Source organism: Heterodontus francisci, chromosome 12 (genome assembly GCF_036365525.1).
Source record: "Heterodontus francisci isolate sHetFra1 chromosome 12, sHetFra1.hap1, whole genome shotgun sequence".
In the NCBI taxonomy this organism is placed as follows: Eukaryota; Metazoa; Chordata; class Chondrichthyes; order Heterodontiformes; family Heterodontidae; genus Heterodontus; species Heterodontus francisci.
The window spans coordinates 104,243,366-104,265,730 of record NC_090382.1 but is presented as its reverse complement, the minus strand read 5'-3'; the positions used below and the strand labels follow the sequence as shown (position 1 = coordinate 104,265,730).

Here is a 22,365-nt window from a genome sequence, read left to right as displayed (position 1 = left end):
TACAATCACTGACTGAACAAAAATCACCACTGTGGTTTCTATGCCAATACTTTGGCCTCCTTATCTCGAGAGACAATGGATAAGCGCCTGGAGTTGGTCAGTGGTTTGTGAAGCAGCGCCTGGAGTGGCTATAAAGGCCAATTCTAGAGTGACAGACTCTTCCACAGGTGCCGCAGAGAAATTTGTTTGTCGGGGCTGTTGCACAGTTGGCTCTCCCCTTGCGCCTCTGTCTTTTTTCCTGCCAACTACTAAGTCTCTTCGACTCGCCACACTTTAGCCCCGTCTTTATGGTTGCCCGCCAGCTCTGGCGAACGCTGGCAACTGACTCCCACGACTTGTGATCAATGTCACAGGATTTCATGTCGCGTTTGCAGACGTCTTTAAAGCGGAGACATGGACGGCCGGTGGGTCTGATACCAGTGGCGAGCTCGCTGTACAATGTGTCTTTGGGGATCCTGCCATCTTCCATGCGGCTCACATGGCCAATTACCTTAAAAAATATTACATTTAATCTTGTATCTACGGCCCCTCGTTCTTGACACCCCAACTACTGGAAACACATAACCCATCCTTTCAGCATTTGAAATGTTTTCTGCCCTATCGCCCTGTCACCTGCCTCATTCTCATAGAAGGATTTCTCCGGGTCTTTGTATTTCATACCAGGCAGAACCAGAAATTTCAATTTCAGGACAAAACCCAAAGTTTTTGTTTCGCCAATGCCTCGTTTTCATGTTTTTTTTTCCCCCACAGGGAAGGGTTGACTTTGCAATCGGGGAAACCAGTTGTAGAACCAGTTTGAAGAAATTTGATGCTGTGGCTGCACCGAGTGTGAGCAGAAGGCTTTATGTTCCTTTGAGGAGTGTGTTTGACACATCAGCAAAGGGGGTGGTTCTTTGGGCAGGTGAAGCACAGAGGCAGTTACTCCAGACCCAATTTCCGGAGACAAAGAGCAGGCTTTAGTGTGTGATTCTCTTTTAATGAGAAACTGGACGAAGGTTTTAAACCATGCCAAAGGCCATCGTTATGACAGAACACAACTGCTCCGAGGGTGAGTGCAACAGATTATTCAACAAGGCGTAGAAACGCAATGCAATTCTCAAGTAGGATAAGCCAGCGGTGGGGGGAAAGTTTGGTCAAGTTTTGAGTGGAATGTTGTCCGGAGAGCTGAGATTCACTGTCCCGGGACAGATTCTGAATGTGGATCGGACTAGGCGTGGGGGAGAACTCCATGTCGACCCTTTGGAACTTCTATTGGCGCCTGTTTCTGCACATCTTTAACCGCATTTAAAGCGATACATTGTGTAATTGAAATTTACTGAGACACCCCTCCGAGCGGCACATTAAACTGCTTGAGACGATCGCTCGAGAGTCCTGAATAATTTTATCGGAACTTTTTGTTCACCTCCTGTTTGGTATCACAGATTAAACAAGAGATTGGGTGGGGAAGTGTGATAGGCTGAGGTTGAGTGGAGTAAATTGGGAGAGGTTCAGTCAGGGGCTGTGAAAAGGCAAAGTGCTGAACATCACTGAAAGCAGCATTTTAAAATAATTGAAATTAGCTATGTCAGCGGGCCGATAACACGAAGGCAAAAACAGAAAGTGCTGGAAACACTCAGCAGGTCTGGCAGCATCTGTGGAGAGAGAAACAGAATTAGCGTTTCAGGTCAGTAACCCTTCATCAGAATCCAGGACACAGATCTGAAACATTAACTCTGCCTCATCCTTGGAACCATTCTCTTAAATCTTATCTGCACCCTGTCCAAAGCCTTCACATCATTCCTAAAATGTGGTGCCCAGAAATGGACACAATACTCCAGGATCTCTTTTGCCTTTTTAACCACTTTCTCAACCTGCCCTGCCATCCTCAACAATTTGTACACATATACCACAAGGTCTCTCTGTTCCTGCAACCCCTTTAGAATTGTACTCTTTATTTTATATTGCCTCTCCTTGTTCTTCCAACTAGAACATACTACTTCACACTTCTCTAAATTAAATTTCATCTGCTATGTATCCACCCATTCCAGCAACCTGTCTATGTCCTCTTGAAGTCTGTTACTATCTTCCTCACAGTTCGCAATACTTCCAAGTTTTGTGTCATCCGAAAATTTTGAAATTGCCCTTACACCCAAGTCTAAGTCATTAATTTGTATCGAGAAAAGCAGTGGTCCTGGTACTGACCCGTCGGCAACCCTTTCTTCCAGTCTAAAAACCAACCATTCTCCACCCTTTACTGTTTCCTGTCATTCAACCAATTTTGGGGAAAAGTTTAGGGGGGATATGCGTGGAAAATTCTTTACGCAGAGGGTGGTGGGTGCCTGGAACGCGTTGCCAGCGGAGGTGGTAGACGCGGGCACGATAGCGTCTTTTAAGATGTATCTAGACAGATACATGAATGGGCAGGAAGCAAAGAGATACAGACCCTTAGAAAATAGGCAACATGTTTAGGTAGAGGATCTGGATCGGCGCAGGCTTGGAGGGCCGAAGGGCCTGTTCCTGTGCTGTAATTTTCTTTGTTCTTTGTTCTCTTTGTTCTTTGTATCCATGCTGTCACTGTCCCTTTTATTCTATGGGCTTCAACTTTGCTGACATGCCTGTTATGTAGTATTTTATCAAATGCCTTTTGGAAGTTCATGTAGACCACATCAACTGCATTACCCTCATCAGTCCTCTCTGTTGCCTCATCAAAAATTTCAGTCAAGTTAGTTAAACATAATTTGCCTTTAACAAATCCATGCTGGCTTTCCTTAATTAATCCACACTTGCCCGAGTGACTGTTAATTTTGTCCTGGAATATCATGTCTAAAAGCTTTCCCACCACCACAGTTAAATTGACTGGCCTGTCATTGCTGGGATTATCCTTCCACCCTTCATTGAACAAGGGTGCAGTTCTCCAGTCCTTATGATTGTTAATTATGATTATTAATACCTCCGCAATTTCCACCCTTACTTCCCTCAGCATCCACGGATACATCCCATCCGGTCCTGACTTAAGTATAGCCAGCCTATCTAATACCTCCTCTATAAATTTTTAGCCCATCCACTCAGTTGCCTCCTCCTTCACTATGACTTTGGTGGCATCGTCTTCCTTGGTTTGCTCTTGGTTAGTATGCAGGTACAGCACGTAATTAGGACCGCTAATAGAATTTTATCATTTCATCGCGAGGGGAATCGAAGACAAAAGTAGGGAGGTTATGCTTCAGCTATACAGGGCATTGGTGAGACCACATCTGGAGCACTGTGTACAGTATTGGTAATCGCTTTGCGGAACACCTCTGCTCAGTCCGCAAGCAGGACCCTGAGCTTCCAGTTGCTTGCCATTTCAACACTCCCCCCTACTCTCATGCTCACATCTCTGTCCTGGGATTGCTGCAGTGTTCCAGTGAACATCAACGCAAACTCAAGGAACAGCATCTTATTTACCGATTAGGCACACTACAGCCTGCCAGACTGAACATTGAGTTCAATAATTTCAGAGCATGACGGGCCCCCCATTTTACTTTTATTTTTAGTTATTTTTTTCTTTTTCCTTTTTTTAATGTATTTTTTTGTGTTTATTTTATTTTATTTCATCTTAGTTTGTTCAGTTTGCTTACCCACCGTTTTTTTTCATGTTTGTACTTGCAGCTGTTCAATTTTCAGTCCGTTAACACCCTATCTGTACTAATGCTTTGTCTTTCAACACACCATTAATATATTGTTTGCCTTTGCTCCACGACCTTCTGGTCAGCTGTTCTTTGACCTTGTCCTATCTACACCTCTTTTGTTATCTCTTGCCCCACTTCCGCATTACTTGCTTAAAACCTTTTACATTTCTAGTATTTGCCAGTTCTGAAGAAGAGTCACCAACCTGAAACATTAACTTTGCTTCTCTCTCCACAGATGCTGCCAGACCTGCTGGTATTTCCATAATTTCTTGTTTTTATTACAGTATTAGTGTCCTTGTTTAAAGAACAGAGAAGGTTTACTCGACTGACACCTGGAATGGGCGGGCTGTCTTATGAGGAAAGATTGAACAGGCTAGGCTTGTATCTGCTGGAATTTAGAAGAGTAAGAGGCGACTTGATTGAAACATATAAGATCCTGAGGGGTCTTGACAGGGTGGATGTGGAAAAGATGTTTCCCCTTGTGGGAGAATCTCGAACAAGGTGTCACTGTTTAAAAATAAGGGGTTGCCCATTTAAGACAGAGATGAGGAGAATTTTTTCTCTCAGAGGGTTGTGAGTCTTTGGAATTTTCTTCCTCAAAAGGCGGTGGAAGTAGTCTTTGAATATTTTTAAGGCAGAGATTGATAGAGTCTTGATAAGCAAGCGGGGGGAAGGTTATTGGGGGTAGGTGGAAATGTGGAGTAATCAGTTCAGCCATGAACTTATTGAATGGCGGAGCAGGCTCGAAGGGCCGAGTGGCCTACTCCTGCTCCTAATTCATATGTTCATATGTTCGTATGTCCCAAAGCGCTTTACAGCCAATGAAGTACTTTTGAAGTGCGTGCCCTGTGTAATGTATGAAATTTAGCAGCCAATTTGCACACAGCATTGAGATAAATAGTGAAAAGCTAGAAATTGTGCAGGTCCAAAGAGACTTGGGGGTCTGGGTACCCAGATCATTAAAATGTTGTGAACAGGTACAGAAAATAATCATAAAGATCAGTGGAATGCTGGCCTTTATATCCAGAGGAATAGAATGTAAGGGGGTAGATGTCATGCTTCAGCTGTACAAAACCCTGGTCAGATCACACCTGGAGTACTGTGAGCAGTTTGGGGCACCACAGTTAGAAAGGATAGATTGGCCTTGGAGGGAGTGCAGCGTAGATTTACCAGGATAATACTTGGACTCCAGGGTTTAATTATGAAGAGATTACACAAACTAGAGTTGTATTCCCTGGAATTTAGAAGGTTAAACCATACAGTATCCTCGGCTTTATTAATAGGGCATATAGTACAAGAGCAAGGAGGTTATGTTGAACTTGTATAAAACTAGGGTTATGGGGGGAAGGTGGGGAATGGCATTAGGTGAATTGCTGATTCAGAGAGCAAGTGCAGACATGATGGGCCGATTGGCCTCATTCTACATTGTAACAATTCTGTGATATTAAGGGGAACAGATAGGGTGTATTGGACGAAACCATTTCTGCTGGTTGGGGCCATAGTGCAAAAATTAGAGTCAGACCTCGCAGGAATTAAATTAGGAAACACTTCTTCACACAAAGGGTGGTAGAAGTTTGGAACTCTCTTCCATAAATGGCAATTGATGCTAGATAAATTGTTAATTTTATATCTGAGATTAATAGATATTTGCTCGCCAAAGGTATCAAAGGGGCAAAAGAAGGTATATGGAGTTAGGTCGCAGATCACCCATGATTTAACTGAATGGCAGAAAAGATTCAAGGGGCTAAATGGGCCACTTCCTGTTTCTTTTTACTAAATAACCAGAGATTCAATGAGAACAGAGTTCAGCTGTGATGCCTTGCGAAATTGCATGGACTACTGACAAGTCACAGAGGTGAAGAGTGGCTCAGATGTAGAGGGAGGTTACACCTGTGGAACCCGAAGGAGGAGGGGAAAGATCGGGGAGTGGGTGGAAATTCTTAAGGTAAGGAAGAGGTGTGAAAGAAACCCTCACGGATTCTGCTTTCTCAACTATGCTCTGCTTTCCCCACAGGATCGTATGTGACACTGACATGCCCTTCAACTTCCTGTGAGGCCTTGTGTCAGATTGTCGATGTGAAAGATTTAACCCTGAATGCATCTTTGGCACTGGATCCATCAGGGAAATCTCCTGACTTTTATATCGGCCTGGCCTTAGCCATTTTCTCCAGCTGCCTCATCGGGATCAGTGTCATTCTAAAGAAGAAGGGGCTTCTGCGATTGGCTCAAATAGGCAGCACTAGAGCAGGTAAGGGGTTTGTCGCTGTTCCCCCCGCCCCCTTTCTCCAACCTAGGATTGATGGGGAGGTACCTGTCACTTTGGTTAATTGGGTAAATTACCCCTTCAGTCGCCCACGGAAGGACTCATGCAGGTTTAAGTGGTTTTCTAGGCCGCAGTAGGGTTACACTCGTTGATGCCATTAAGAGAGAACTTGCATTTGTGTAGTATTTTTCACCACCTCAGGATGTCTCAAAGAGCTTTACAGTGAAAGAAGTACATTTTTTGACAGTTAGTCATTGTTGTAATGCAGGAAATGCAACAGCCAATGTGATAATGAGCAGATCATTTGTAAGCCTTGTTGGCTGAGGGATAAATATTAGCCCAGGACATCAGGGAGAACTCCCCTGCTCTTCTTTGAAATAGTGGCTGTGGGATCTTTTACATCCACCAGATCAAGCATATGGGGTTACAGTTTGATATCTCATTCAAAAGATTGCACTTCCAAAAGAACAGGGCTCCATCAGTACTGCCCCTCTGGCAGTGCAGGGCTCCCTCAGTACTGCCCCTCTGGCAGTGCAGGGCTCCCTCAGTACTGCCCCTCTGGCAGTGCAGGGCTCCCTCAGTACTACCCCTCTGACAGTGCAGCACTCCCTCAGTACTGCCCCTCTGACAGTGCAGCACGGTGCAGCGCTCCCTCAGTACTGCCCCTCTGGCAGCGCAGGGCTCCCTCAGTACTGCCCCTCTGGCAGTGCAGGGCTCCCTCAGTACTGCCCCTCTGGCAGTGCAGGGCTCCCTCAGTACTGCCCCTCTGGCAGTGCTGGGTTCCCTCAGTACTGCCCATCTGACAGTGCAGTGCTCCCTCAGTACTGCCCCTCTGACAGTGCAGCACTCCCTCAGTACTGCCCCTCTGACAGTGCAGCGCTCCTTCAGTACTGCCCCTCTGACAGTGCAGCGCTCTTTCAGTACTGCCCATCCGACAGTGCAGTGCTTCCTCAGTACTGTCCCTCTGACAGTGCAGCGCTCCCTCAGTACTCTCCCTCTGACAGTGCAGTGCTCCCTCAGTACTGCCCCTCTGACAGTGCAGTGCTCCCTCAGTACTGCCCATCCGACAGTGCAGGCTCCCTCAGTACTGCCCCTCTGACAGTGCAGCACTCCCTCAGTACTGCCCCTCTGACAGTGCAGTGCTCCTTCAGTACTGCCCCTCTGACAGTGCAGCACCCTGGGGTGGCAGCCTGGATAAGAGGCTCGTGTCTCTCAAAGGTCACATTCAGGAAGCATGTCCCTCGACGGGGAATATGGGACAGGTCTATGCTCAAGATGATCTCCTTCAGTTCCCAATACTATTCACTCATGACCCTGTGTCGGCTGGACACTTCCCCACAGAGATAGCTGAGTCAGTGAGGGCGGAGCACTGAATCTCAGCTCAGTCAGTGATTGGCTGCCCCTGAATCCCAGCCCAGTCAGTGAGCGTCCGACCCCGGATAGGGCTGTGAGGGTACAACTGCGCAGCTTGGCCAGCTGTGTGTGTGTCCCAAAAGTTTGCATTTGTAAAGCTGCACATGCCCATTCTGCTTGTAGTTGTGGCTCTGGAGGCTGCTGATCAGGTGATCCATCTCCTGGTTGATGGGCCCTGAAGAGGCAGAGGAGTTAGGTTAGTGGGTGACCCATGAGGGCCCCTCGCAGTGGTGGGGGAGGCAAGGGCCATGTCCAATGTGGTCCCGATATTTTTATAATCGATAAAAGTGTTCATAGAAAATTGACAAAAATGATTTTTTAACGCCCTATGGTTTTTAATCCTAGCTGTGTCCTGGAGATCAATCTGTAATTCCTGGAAACACTAGGACTGTCCTGGAGGGTTCATGGAATGATACAGCAGTGATGGAGGCTAGTCGGCCCATCTTTGGCAACCCCTGGCAGTTGTTTCCTGAAAAAAGAACTTGCATTTATGTAGCACCTTTCACCACCTCAGAACATCCCTCAGTGCTTTACAGCCAATGAAGTACTTTTGAAGTGTAGTCACTGTTGTAATGTCGCTAAATGCGGCATCCAATTTGTGCACAGCAAGATCCCACAGAGAGTAATGTGGTAATGAGCAGATAATCTGTTTTAGTGAAGTTGGTTGAGGGATAAATATTGGCAGAATTTCAGGTTTCCCTTGATCAGGACCAGTCTGTGTCTCGGTGCATTTTTCTCAGCTGCAAGATCCACAGTTGTGTAAACACTGTGCCTTGACTTTTGTGTTTGACCTTCTTGTTGTCTGTTCCAGGGGACGGTGGCCATGGTTACCTGAAGGATTGGATGTGGTGGGCTGGCCTTCTAACAAGTAAGTAACAAATCTGGGGAACGGGTAAATGCTGCTCTCAGTGTTTGCTGAAATAAGAGAAGGCCACATTCTGTGAGTGAACAACATGTCCCAGTAAATAATCAGCAAGCTTAGTGAACCACTACATTTACTATTCTATCGAATCTTATGTATTCCTGCTCGAATGTAAACATGTGCAAAACGCTTCATATTATATTCTCATGCTTTGATTTGACCAAAGAGGAGATACAATAGAATGTCTTTAAATTTTTGGATGGAATTGATAAGGTGGATGTGCAGAAACGGTTTCCACTTGTGGGTGTCATAGAGTTATACAGCACAGAAACAGGCCCTTCGGCTCATCATGTCTGTGCCAGCCATCAAGCACCTAACTATTCTAAAAAGGGGCCATCAATAACGGACAGTCACTAACCGATCATAAAACATTTCGGAGGAATTTCTTTACACTGCATATGGCTGTCACTGCCATATGGCGTGAAGCATTTTTCATACAAAGGGTAGTGGAAATTTTAAACTCTCTCCCCCAAGAGGCTCTTCAAGATGGCATACAATTGGTGCTTTCAAGACCAAGGTAGATTTTTGTTGGGTAAATATTATCTAGCGTTGTGGAGCAAAGGTGCAGAAATGGAATTGAGATGCCTTGATCTAATGGAATTGTGGAGCAGGCTCGAAGGACGAAATGATCTCTTCCTGTTCCTATGTTTCAGTGCTGAAGAGTGTATGTCATTTTTCAAAGTACAGTAATTGTTAGTTACACTGGTTAATGAGAACAGAAACTGGGCCTGTGTTTTACAATTTTCACTGTTCACGAAAATCTGGCAACTGAGGCCCCAATGATCCACTTTTAGACTGACCTGTTTCTGCACTGACCTGTGGGGAAATATCTAGACTATAAACCAATCACTGAAGGATCGATTCTGTGACTGCACACTCCCAGTGCTCAGTCTCATACCATTCTCAACCCAGTCATTGGTAAAAATTTCCCTGAAAAATAATTGTTTTTAAAATAGTACATTCCGAGCCCTCTGCCAATTACATCTGTATCCCAGGGTGTGTAGTATTTTCAGGCTCTCGCTGAGTTTTTATCAGTGCTGAAACAAACATCAGACCTGAAATCATGCATTTCTGTCCCTGCTCCTGCCCCTTGATCTGCTCTGTCTGCTTTGGAACTTAGTAAAAAGTGAAAGGCTTCAAGTCCTTTTACAGTTCTCTTGAATTGGATCTGCATTGTCCAATGCTATTTCCCTGTATCTTACATTTCTTTTCAAATCCGTACCTAGTTCTCTTTAAAATGATGTTGCAGTCTCAGCCTCAATAGCTCCTGTGAAAATTTCAGCCATGACCCCATGGGTTGGACTCTCGCCTCTGTATCGGGATAAAACTTCAGTGCAGCACTGGGGGAGTGTGGCACTAGCAGAGATGCTGACTTTCGGATGATATTTTGTACTGGGGCCCCGTCCGCCTTCTCAGTTGGACATAAAATACCCAATGGCACTATTTTGAAGAAGAGAATTCTCCCTACTTTTCTGACAAATATTTATCCCTCAACCAACATCATTAAAACAGATTTTTTCGGTCATTATCAGATTGTTGTTTGTGGGACCTTGCTGTGCACAAAGTGGCTACTGTGTTTTCTACACTACGACAGTGACTGCACTTCAAAGAATGCACTTATCAGACAAAAAGAACCAACGGTGACAAGCGGGAAAGAAAATTATGCAGCGAATTGTTACGATCTGGAATGCGCTGCCTGAGAGCGCGGTGGAAGCAGATTCAATAGTAACTTTCAAAAGGGAATTGGATAAATACTTGAAGCAAAAACATTTACAGGGCTGTAGGGAAAGAGCAGGGGAATGGGACTAATTGGACAACTCTTTCAAAGAGCTGACACGGGCACGATTGGCCAAATGGCCTCCTTCTGTGCCGTAACTGAGATCCTATGATGATTTCCTTAAAGATTCTCAGTTGAGTCTTCTATGGCCCATGTGGTTTACTCACCTCAAATTTGCACAGCTATTCAGCAACCATACTGGATGTAATGTGAACACTGCTGCAACTCACCTCTGTAACATCCTCAAGTTCCATTTCCAGATCAAATACGTTTTCAGTTTTCTCCTTAGTTAAAACGGAGGTGAGAAACATACTTAGCACTTTAGCAGCCAATGCTGCATCAATTGTCCTGCACTCACCCAATCCCACTTTCAGTGGCCCCACTCCATCCTTCATTTTTGGTTATTCTTAATATAACTTTATTGTCTTCCACTTCTCTTGCCAGATTCAATTCAAACTTTTCTTAGTCACTTCGATGCCCTTTTTTACGCTTCTGGCATGCCGACTGATATCAAATCCGTATTAATTCTGTGCCATTTTCCTTCATGGCCTTAAGCCAGCATAGGCATGATGGGCTGACTGACCTACTTCTGTGCTGTATCATTCTATGAAGTGTTTTTGTTGTTTTGAGTTGCAGTCCTGTTCAACCAATTTGGGTACACATTGGGCCATTGCATTCTGAATCATCTCCCTGAAGGAACTGCACAGTTCCTCCTCTCCCCTGGCCATATTCACACCTGCCAGGGTCACTCTGACAGAACTTCTCAAGCGCATGAAGTTGGTCCAACCTTTGAAATGTCATGACTTCCTGATTACTGGTGCTGAAAGCCCCACCCACTTTTGAGTCGGAGATTTGAGCTTCTCAATTACTCATAATCAATCCTTGTTGGCTTTTCTGTTTTATAGAGTTATAAAACAGTCATTCATCAACTCTGGAAATCACATGCAGCAATGTTTCACTCTGGTGACACTGCATGATCTTACTGTCACTCTCGTTAGCTCATTTCAGTATAGTCCCAATCCAGTTGGTGATTTGTGTGTTCATGTTTTTAAAAATTTGTTCATGGGATGTGGGCGACGCTGGCAAGGACAGCATTTATTGCCCATCCCTAATTGCCCTTGAGAAGGTGGTTCTTGAACTGCTGCAAGCCATGTGGTGCAGGTACACCCAAAGTGCTGTTAGGAAGGGAGTTCCAGGATTTTGACCCAGCGACAGTGAAGGAACAGCGCTATAGTTCCAAGTCAGGATGGTGTGTGGCTTGGAGGGGAACTTGCAGATGCTGGTGTTCCCATGCACTTACTGCCCTTGTCTTTCTAGGTAGTACAGGTCACGGGTTTGGAAGGTGCTGTCTAAGGAGCTTTGGTGCCTGGGACCCTGGAGAGGAATCACCTGGTGCCCAGTGTTACACTTAAAAGCCTTCTGTGACTGGTAGGCATGCCAGGGAAGAGCCTGCGGTATCGTGAACAAAAGGAACCAGATCATGGTTTACATTGGAACAGGAGGAGTTCATTCAGCCCCTCGAGCCTGTTTCACTATTCAGTGAGATCGTGGCTGATCTGTGACCTGACTCCATTCACCTGACCTGGCTTAATATCCCTCAATACCCTTGGCTAGCAAAAACCTATCAATCTCAGATTTAACGTTAATAATTGAGATAACATTTACTACTTTTTGTGGGTGAGATTTCCAAACTTGTACCACCCTTTGTTGTGTGAAGAACTGTTTCCTAACTTCCCTCCTGAATTGATTAGTTTTGGGTTTTCATAAACTCACTAATCCTTGGGTTCTGATTTGTAACATTTGAGTGGATCATTTGTATCAAGGGTTGAAATGCTGATGTTTATGCAGTTGGTTTGCAGGTCATTTAATGCGACGTAAATCTTGTACATAGCTAAAAGAAAGAAGCTTAAATTCATTGAAATGATATTCTTGTGAATTGTTTCCACAACTAATCCAGGACAGGTCTAACAGGAACCAATTGACGGAAGTCAGTTTTAATTCAATGCAGAGTTGCATGGAGCCAGTGTTTATTCTGCTGTGGACCCCACAATGAGTGAACTAACCTCTTTAATTTCCCCAAATTCAATCGCTACAATCGATAACCAAATCTGTTGAATGTGTTAGAGCCGAGGTGGGAGGAGTGCACTGTTTATTCTAGTTCCACTGCTCCACAGGTCACAACATATATTTAAATTTTCCCACTTACCGATACGGTCAATCAAATACTGTATTTTTCCCAAAATAAAACACGCTAACCAAGTTTCTTTAATGAACAACAAAATTATCAGTTTATTATAAAGCCAGTCTTAATCAGTAATGAAGTAAAGCATAAACACACAGATTGAAATATTAAAATTCCCTTTTTACCTTCGCCCCTCACACTCACACACACATACACTGGTTAACCGGAGAAATAAAAGGGATTTTTGTTTCGAGCTCTGTTACAGATAAAAACCACTTGGGCTGAATACTTGCTCATTCTTGAAGAAAACAGCAGATGAGATGTGTTGTGTTCCAAAACTGGCATACAATCTGGCCTCCGAGTACACGTAGACGTGTCACTGGGATCTTTTAGAACAGTTCTTTTCAGGTGGTGTTGAGACTTAATTTAGCAGGCTTTTCATCAAAGCCAGGAGACGAGATGAGTTGATACGATGGACTTCTCAGGGTCTTTTAGAAAGGTGCTGGAAAGCTGAGCTGGGTTGTGGCCTTCTCTCGTGCCTTGGGAATTCTCTCCTCTCCTTGGAAGTTCTCTCCCTTTTTATTTCTTCTCTTCTCCTTGGATGTTCTCTTCTCCAACTCAAACAATTCAAATGTGCAACCAGCAACAAAAAATCCACCTTCTGACCTGTCACTTCTTTGCACACATCTTCCTCAGTTACCAGGGTTGCTGTTCTATTTTTAACTTGACTCATGTGACAACCAGTAACTGTTGTCGTCAAACCAGTCCTCTTGATGACCCTCTTGGAAAAAAAACTGGTTTGACATTTCTTCAGTTTGACTATGAATTCCTCAAAAAAATATATTTAACAAAAACAGAAGCACTTTCATAACAAATGTCACTAGGTTTTAGCGATTTATTTCTTAGTCTGGCATTAGCTGTGTGGCAGAAGACACTCTGGATATTGGTACTTATCTTGCTGAGATGTTGCTTTTGTTACCTCTAATCTTGGCCATTCAAGTGCTCTGCTTCCATCTTCCACCCTACATAAACATGCGCTCATCTAAAACTCTTGCCCGAATCCTAACTCACACCAACTCCCATTCACCCATCATCCCTGTGCCCACTGACCTACACTGGCTCCCAGTCTGGCAATACATTGATTTCAAAATTCTCATCCTTCTTTTCAAATCTCTCCATGGACTCACCCCTCCCTGCCTCTGTAACCTCCTGCAACCATACAATCCTCTGAAATCTCTGCACTCCTCCAATTCTGACATTTGCACGACCCCAAATTCACTTGTTCCACCATTGGCGGCCATGCCTTTTCCTGCCTGGGCCCTAAGCTCTGGAATTCCCTCCCTAAACTTTGCAATTTCTTCACCTTTTTCTCCTCCTTTAAGATGCTCCTTAAAACCTACCGCTCTGACCAAGTTTTTGGTCACCTATCCTCATATCTCCTTATCTGACTCAGTGTCAGATTTTGTTTTGTAATGCTCCTGTGAAGCACCTTGGGTCATTTTACTATGTTAAATATATAAAATATTAATACAGGCTGTTTATAAAGTAATTGAAACTCTAAAGGGCCATTTTTACAAAACGTGTAACTAAAGGGAAGCCTCTGCTGCTGGTAACATGCGTTATAGAGCCAGCCACTAAGACTGATGCTGGACTTAACAGCCACTGTGTTCCAAAGGTAATTCACTGTGTTTTAATGTGAATCAGCCGCATAAATGCTGTGACTACTAGAGCAGGTCAGCGGATGGTTATTCTGTGGCAAGTAGCTCACCTCCTGACTCCCCAAAACCTCTCCACCACCTACAAGGCACAAGTCAAGAGTGTGATGGAATACTCTCCACTTGCCTGGATGAGTGCAACTCCAACAACACCCAGGAAGCTCAACACCATTCAGGACAAAGCAGCTGCTTGATTGGCACCCCATCCACCACCATAAACATTCACTTCCTTCACCACTGGCAGACCATGGCAGCAGTGTGTACCATCTACAAGATGCACTGTAGCAACCTGTCAAGACTCCTTCGACAGCACCTTCCAAACCCACAACCTCTACCACCGAGAAGGACGAGGTAGCAGGTGTATTGGAACACCACCATCTGCAAGCTCCCCTCCAAAACACACGCACCATCCTGACTTGGAAATATATCAGCTGTTCCTTCATTGTCACGGAGTCAAAATCCTGGAACTCCCTCCTGAACAGAATACTGGCTGTACCTACAGTACATGGACTGCAGTGGTTCAGGAAGAAGGCTCACCACCATCTTCTTAAGGTGCAATTTTAGGGATGGGCAATAACTGCTGGCCTTGCCTGCAATGTCCACATCCCCAAAACAATTTGTTTTAGAAATATGAAAGTAAGGCACTGCATAAATTAAGATTTTGTATATCAGACAATGCACTAATCCTGAGTCTTGTGTCTCCTCTAGTGGGCTTTGGAGAAGCGATGAACTTTGCTGCATATGCTTTTGCCCCTGCAACGGTTGTCACTCCACTGGGAGCGCTCAGTGTCCTTGTCAGGTACGCCCAACCAGCCAAACTGGCGCCAACGCAATCCTGGCTTTCTAGGATTTCCAGTCTCATTCCCCCATTTTCTCTGCTTTCCCCCTCCTCTCCTGAAGAAGACCTCCTGCTGGGTGTCGGGTCCAAGGCAGCGAGTGGCCATCTGGTCAAAAGGGCCATTCTTGTGTAATATCTCTTTATGTGGCAGGGGGCCAATTTGTGTTTGGTTATGCTCCTGAGAAGCTCCTTGCAAAGTTTCACTATGTTAAAGGATGTTGCTGCAAGTTGTTGTAAACCTAGACTGTGAATGCTGGCAGGATATTCCACTCTGGGAGCCGTCGCATTCAAGACAAATGCCTAACCCTTTGTCAGACGAGAGGCGGGTAATAAATGCCAGTCTTGCCAGGGACACCCACATCCTGAGAATGAATTGCAAGAAACAGGCAGCTGTCATTTTAAACTGTAATTTTACCCTTCGCTTTGGAGTAAATGTCCTCAATGAAATGGTGCAGTGCGTACCTCAGAGGATTATATTAAATGAGATTGATTTGGATGGGATAAGTCTGATACCCATCCTACCACCTTCCTGTTTTCTAGCACCCTAGAACAGATACATAGGGCTTCAATGTAGTGACACCTCCAGCAATGCAGCACTCCCTCAGTGCTGGCCCAGATAAGTCCTGGAGAGATAACAGTGGTAAGAGAGGTGAGAGTCAAACTGTCCTGGAGGAACCTTTATTAATAATTTCCCTTCCGTCCCATCCCACTGTCTCCCTCAACATGCTGCACTACCACCACACCTCTACCATTGCACCTGTCCCCCACTTCCTACACCACACTGGAGAGGGGCTAGTCAATGTTTGCTTATTCCAGTAAGATGTTTGGAATCCCTTTTTGTTGCTGATTTCTTTCTTCATTTCTCCACCCAACCTCCCCTGCCGCCCCCCCCCCCGAACCCCGCCCTTTTCCCCATGTACAGTGCTGTGTTGTCGTCCTATCTGCTGCAGGAGAGACTGAACCTGTTGGGGAAGCTGGGCTGTATGTTCTGCGTTCTGGGGTCAACTGTGATGGTGATGCATGCACCTCAAGAGGAGGAGGTGAAAACACTGGAAGAAATGGCACTGAAACTCAAAGAACCAGGTTAGTTTGGGAGCAGAGAACTTCACTTGCTTATTTAAAAATTCATTCACGGGGTATGGGTGGCACAGTGCCCATCCCTAGTTGCCCAGGGTGGATGGTGGGCGGCCATCTCTTTGAACCACGGGTAGCGGGGTTGAAACAAGCTGAATGTCTTGCTAGAGCATTTCAGAGGACAGTTACGAAAGACTCAGCTAACTTGGTGTGGGACTGGAGTCACATATCGGCTGAGAGCGGGTAAGGACAGCAGGTTTCTTACCCGAAAAGACTTTAATGAACCACTTGGCTTTGTACAACAGTCCGATAGCTTCATGATCACTTTTATCAACGACCAGCTTTAAAAAAAAACTGAATTCAGATTCTCACACTGCCCTGGTAGGATTTGAACTCACACCCTTGGGACTCTTAGTCCAATAAGTAACTACGACACTTCTATAACCTTTTACTTTGCTGTGAACCTGTAGTACACTGAACTGGGTGCGCCTACTGATCACACTCGTGCACCTGACCATTCCCCGGGATTGGCCTCAGTGAGCATAAAAGTAAAATACAATCCTGTCAGTTTTTAACATCCCAATTTTATCGGGGGATAGGAGGTGCTGGGTGGCTGGGAGAGCTGGGGTTGGGAGGCAGAATTAATAACTCATTTCAATGATTGTTTTGTACCTGCAGGATTCATAGTGTTTGCTTGCCTCTTACTGATCGCAGTACTCTTCCTCATCTTCTACACGGCCCCCAGACATGGACACACCAACATCCTAGTCTACATTGCCATCTGCTCCCTCATCGGTGCTTTCTCCGTCTCATCTGTGAAAGGGATTGACATTTCCATCCGGGGGTGCTTCGCCAATCTCCCGGTGTACAAACACCCATTAACCTGGATTCTCATCTTCTCCCTGCTAGCCTCCATCATCACCCAGGTCAACTACTTGAACAAATCCCTGGACATTTTCAACACCTCGGTGGTCTATCCCATTTATTATGTGTTCTTCACCACTGTAGTTATCACCACCTCAGTCATCCTGTTCAAAGAGTGGTACAGCATGTCTGTCATTGACATTGTGGGTACTATTGCTGGCTTCGGAACCATTATTCTCGGTGTCTTCATGCTTCATGTCTTTAAAGACCTGAATTTCAGCCTGAAGAACTTGCCAAAGACGCTCAAGGTGCAAGAGGAAGTCTGTGTCACTCCCATGCTGAAATTAGACGACAAACACATCCTTATAGAAAGCACGGACAACGCAGTGTTCACTGAGGAGAAGCCCAGAGTCTTTGTTATTTATGGGTGAAGGTTTTAGGTTTATGGACGATTTAAAAAAAATAACAAGTGCTATCACGAGAGCCAGACTCAGGTAAACTGTGAAATGATTTGGTGTTTTGATGCAGCGTCTCCTCGTGTGAACACACAGGTTTATTCCCTGTGCCCAAAGACTGGAGATTTCACCAATGAAAGGCCAGATTATCCCGCAGGATTTGAGTTCCGTTCCAATCCAGAAGCTGTGCTGCAGTTTGAGGTGACAATCTTAATCAGCTAGTCGGATATAGACCGAGTCTGACTCACAATGATTCCCTCACATCTCTTACATTTCACGCCTCCTGCAGTATATCTGTTACTAATGTAAAGACATCCTTCATTTTAAATGGGTTTTTAAGTGGTGGTATTATACCTGTGATCAGCTCTACTCTGCCTCTGGTCAGGATTGGGTGTGTGAATCAGGTGCCAGTGTCAAACTGATAGCCCAGTGGCATAACTAACCAGTCTGTTGTAATGGGAAACTCTGTGATCTAACCATGTTTCTATATGAAACTATCCCCAGAACACAAGTTTCATTTTGATTGAAACAGTGCAGTTTTAAAGTGTGAGCTGTTTTTCCAATTTTCGCCAGAGATGATCTGCTGAATTGATCATCGAGTCTTGTCTTCAGATCCTATTACACTGCTCATTGCCAGTTTAAAGTTCACAAAAAAAAAGCATCCTGTGCTGTTAGCTCATCTCAGTCAAAGAGCAGTAAGCTCACCCTTATGCCGCAGGCTAGGGAGGGAAGAATCAGCCATTGTTCCTGCTCCTGATCCCTATCCAGTGTTAATAGTGTGTGTGTGTGTGTGTATATGTACTTCCATACCATGTGAGGAAAAGATTGGATTTGGACTAAGACCTATCCATGGAGCTGGAAGGCACTACCTGGTGTGAGCTCCCATAGACTAGGAGAGCAATGCCCAATACAGCATTTCCTCAGTACTGCACAGCTATGTTAGACTAATTTAAGCCTCTGGAGTGGGGCTTGAACCCACAGTTAGAGGTGAGAGTGCTATCCAGTGAGCCAAGGCTGATACATTGTCAAATTTTGATATGGGAGCACACACCTGCCTTCTCTCAACTCTCTTATTGGTGTACCTTAACTTAGGACACTGTGTAAAGTCAGTGAGTTTCGAGTAGCTCAGTGACGTGATGCAACCCTTTCAGAGTGAATTGGCTCCCCTAAGCCCAGTGAGTTCCCTCACCAGTGATGCATCATTCAATCTCAGTACCATCAGAGGTTGGTACTTGGAGGAGGGTTCCAAAGGTTAGATTATGAGGAAAGATTACATTACCTAGACTTGTGTTCCCTGGAATATAGATGATTAAGGGGTGATTTGATTGAGATTTTTCAGATTTTGAAACAATTGTTAGGATAGATAGAGAGAAACTTTATCCGTTGGTAGGACAAGGGGACAAAACCTTAAAATTAGAGCCGGGCCATTCAGGAGAGAAATTGGGAAACACTTCTTCACAAAAAGGGTGGTAGACGTGTGGAACTCTCTCCTACAAAAAACAGTAGATGCTAGCTCAATTAATAATTTCAAATTTGAGACCAATTAGATTTTTGCTCAACAAGGATAGAAAAGGATATGGAGCAAAGCAGGCAGATAGAGTTAGGATACAGAAAAGCCATCATCTTATTGAATGAGGGAACAGGCTTGAGGGGCTGAATGGCCTCCTTCTGTTCCTGTGTTCATGCTCATTAGTAATTGTTCCAATCTGGGTCAAGCTTGACTGCACAGTTTACTTGGTCCATTTCAGATGTCTTGAAATTACTTTTAAATCCATATTGAAGCTTTGTTCCATGTTGAACTTGGGAAGATGGAATATGAGGTGAAAGATCTGTATGTATGATTTTTTTTGATTATGTGCAAACTGATTTCCTACCAATTCCTTTGGTTCAAGGCTCAAAGGTGAAGCAATTTAAAAAAAAAAATCATTCCCTGGATGTGAGCATCACTGGCAAGGCTGTCATTTATTACCCATCCTTAGTTGCCTTGAGAAGGTGATAATGGGCATTTTTCTTGAACTGCTGCAGTCCGTGTGATGAAGGTGCTTCCAGAATGGTGTTGGATAGGGAAATGATAACTGGTCAGGTTCCGCATTCTGTGGGCTGGATTTTGTGCTGGAGGCGGGGCTCTCAACGCCCAGCTGAAAAGGCGGGGGATGGGGGGGAAACCTGCCTCTGCCTTTACATGTCTCCCCGAAGCAATCCTCCAGTCTTTTTAAATCAAAGTTTCAGGATGCAGGATCCCTGTCCCTATAAAGACACGGATCCCACCTCCAAGACCTGCTCGCCCAGCAGTATCGGCAGCTCCACCGGGAGCGGTGGCCACTGTTGGTACTGCAGAGGCCTTGGACCCAGGTTCAGGACTGGAACCCCGGACCGGAGGTAGGTGAGGCAGGCTTGCCGGGGCCAGTCTGGAAGGTCTCGGCGAGGTGGGGATGGGGTGGGTGGTCGTGCAGTCCAGTGGGAGGCGTGTCCTGGGGTAAATCTGTTCCCGGTACGGGTACTCCATGGGCCACAAATTGCCCAAGAAGTAGGGACCCCAACTCCAGCTGGCAGGGAGATCACCTCGTGTTGCAAGGCAAGGGCCCCCCCCCCGCCCCCCCCATCCCGCCGCTGGTAAGATCCCAGTGGTTGCGGGAAGAGACCCTTAATTGGCCGTTAGTAGGCCATTTAAGGGCCTCAATTGGCCTCTGGACAGGAAGACCGTTGTCGGCCAAGGAGATCGCTTGGCGATGGGGAGGCGACGGGCCGTCTGCCCTGCCGTTTCCACAACGCACCCACCACCACCACGCCGCATTACTCCGTGCTCCCCCATCTCCGACCCCGCCTCAGGGGGCCACATAATATCTAGCCCTGTATGAGTTTAAATGGGAGTCAAAGTTCCAACATAACAGGGAACAGTGGCCAAAAATTGCCTGCGTGCAGCATCTAGTTTTTCTATCCATGGCCATCATTTCCTGGGATGTGATACCTGTAAATACCATTAGGTTCTGGGAGTACATATCACTGAATCTCCTCTGATGTTTACGCTGTAGTCACAAAGTTTCAGTGGGTCAGTGCACCAGCTGGCACTATTTATTCAGACCAGGAGGTCCCAGGTTCTGTCCCTAGACTGCGCCGAGTTAGCTGATCTCAGCTGGTGCATTAGCACTGGTCTTCAGCGTACTTGGACTGGGAAGAGAAAGTCAGCCAGGGTCCCTTCTCCTGATTATTGTCCATAATGAAGGGCGACTTGCACCCACGGAGCAAAGAATATTTGAAAATGCGGTAAAATTTTTAAAGAAATAAAAACTTGGAAGTGTAGAAAAGCGAAATACTGTGGATGATGGAAATCTGAAATATAAACAGAAAATGCTGGAAATACTCAGCATCTGTGCAGGGAGAGAGAAACAGAGATTAATGTTTCAGGCTGATTGCCTGTTCTAAAAAAGGGTCATTGACCTAAAATGTTAACTCTGTTCTCTATCGACAGATGCTGCCAGACCTGTTGTGTATTTCCAGCATTTTCTGTTTTTATTTTCTTTAAAGTGTAGTCCTGGTTCTGTATTGGCTTTGAATGTGTTGCCAGTTCTGTTGGGCCCTTAATTGTGTTCCGGGTTCTGCAAATTGGATCTATATTGGATATAGACCTGGGAAAATATATTGATTACTTTCAGTCCTTAGAAAATGAACGCACTCTGAAGTGTAGTGATTTAAAGCAAGACAGCATCAGCCCAGTTTGTATTTTTCTATTTTATATATATTTTTGTATCATAATTTTACTGATTGTTTTTGTAAAGATGAATTATATGTCTCTGTTAACGCATTATGATTCCTTCAGTGTTGAATGCATTTAACAGCTGACTTAAAAGTCAAACAGAAGCAAGCTATAAATGGAGCAGTACAACAAATGTCTGACACTATATTATTAAAAGTTTCTATAGAATAACAAAGAACTAATATTTTATATCAGAGTTAATTTTAAAAATGACTCCAGAGGCTAAATCCATTCAGGAAGTTACTCCTGCTAACTGTTTGATCCCTGGCCTGCGCTGAGTTAGCTGATTTCCGCAAGTGGTCTCAGTGCTTCAGGATTACGGAGGGGTGAAAATCAGCCAGTGTCCCTGCTTCTGACCGCTGTCTGCTGAAAAAGTAGGTGCAGGATGAGGACAGGATTGGGGTCACCTGCAGTTCCTTCCATGGTCAGATATCCTGCTGACATTCCAAGGGGATGGGCATTTAACTGGTTTAACCAGGTTGATGGATATGGTAAGAGGGCAGGGTTGAGGGAGACAGGGAGCAGAGGGGGAGATGGGATTGAGAGAAATGGTGGAGCTGAGGGAGACAGGGAGACGGTGAGGTTGGGGGGAGATGGTGGGAGGTGTGGTAGGTGGAGGGAGATGAGGAGACAGTGGGAAAAGGGGAGACAGTGAGGTGGAGGGAGACGATGGGGTTGAGGTAGCCAGGGAGACGATGGGCTTGAGACAGATGAGATAGACTTGTTTGGGCCTAATGGCCTTTTCCTAAGACTGTTTATGATTTGTTCATGACTTGCTAGGGTTTAGAAGAATGAGAGGGGATCTCATAGAAACCTAGAAAATTCTAACAGGACTGGACAGACTAGATGCAGGAAGGATGTTCCCGATGGCGGGGGAGTCCAGGATGAGGGGGCACAATTTAAGGATAAGGGGTAAGCCATTTAGGACTGAGATGAGAGATTTCTTCACCCAGAGAGTGGTGAACCCGTGGAATTCACTACCACAGAAAGCAGTTGAGGCCAAATTATTAAATATATTCAAGAAAGAGTTAGATACAGTTCTTAGGGCTAAAGGAATCAAGGGATACTGGGAGAAAGCAGGAACAGGGTACTGAGTTTGGACGATCAGCCATGATCGTATTGAATGGCGGTGCAGGCTCAAAGGGCCGAATGGCCTACTCCTGCTCCTATTTTCTATGTTTCTAAAACATGGAAGTTTTGCCTGTTGTCCTCCTCTGTGATGTGTACTGAACAAACTAATTCCCACTGGTCTCCATCACACGCAGGGAACTGGAGCAGACTGCACACAACAAACAACAATCGAAATGTAGTAAATCTCCACGGACGATGTTGTTTCCATCGTTCAAAAAAGCCACTTAATAAACTTTATAAAATCAATCTCTCTGCAATATAAACAAGAACCACTGCGGGATTCAGCGTGTCTGGAAGCAATGACTTTGCCAAGCGCTTCATCTTACTCAA

At 45.1% G+C, this 22,365-nt stretch overlaps 1 protein-coding gene across 1 annotated transcript; it reads left to right on the top strand.

Moving 5' to 3' along the window:
- The first annotated feature begins 947 nt into the window (after window positions 1–947).
- LOC137375661 (magnesium transporter NIPA2-like) lies at window positions 948–21,033 on the top strand. Its single transcript, XM_068043049.1, has 6 exons — window positions 948–1,048; window positions 5,662–5,895; window positions 8,135–8,191; window positions 14,628–14,718; window positions 15,680–15,840; window positions 16,510–21,033. The coding sequence occupies exons 1-6, from the start codon at window positions 1,006–1,008 to the stop codon at window positions 17,124–17,126; spliced, it is 1,203 nt and encodes a 400-aa protein (XP_067899150.1). The 5' UTR covers window positions 948–1,005; the 3' UTR covers window positions 17,127–21,033.
- The last annotated feature ends 1,332 nt before the right edge of the window (window positions 21,034–22,365 follow it).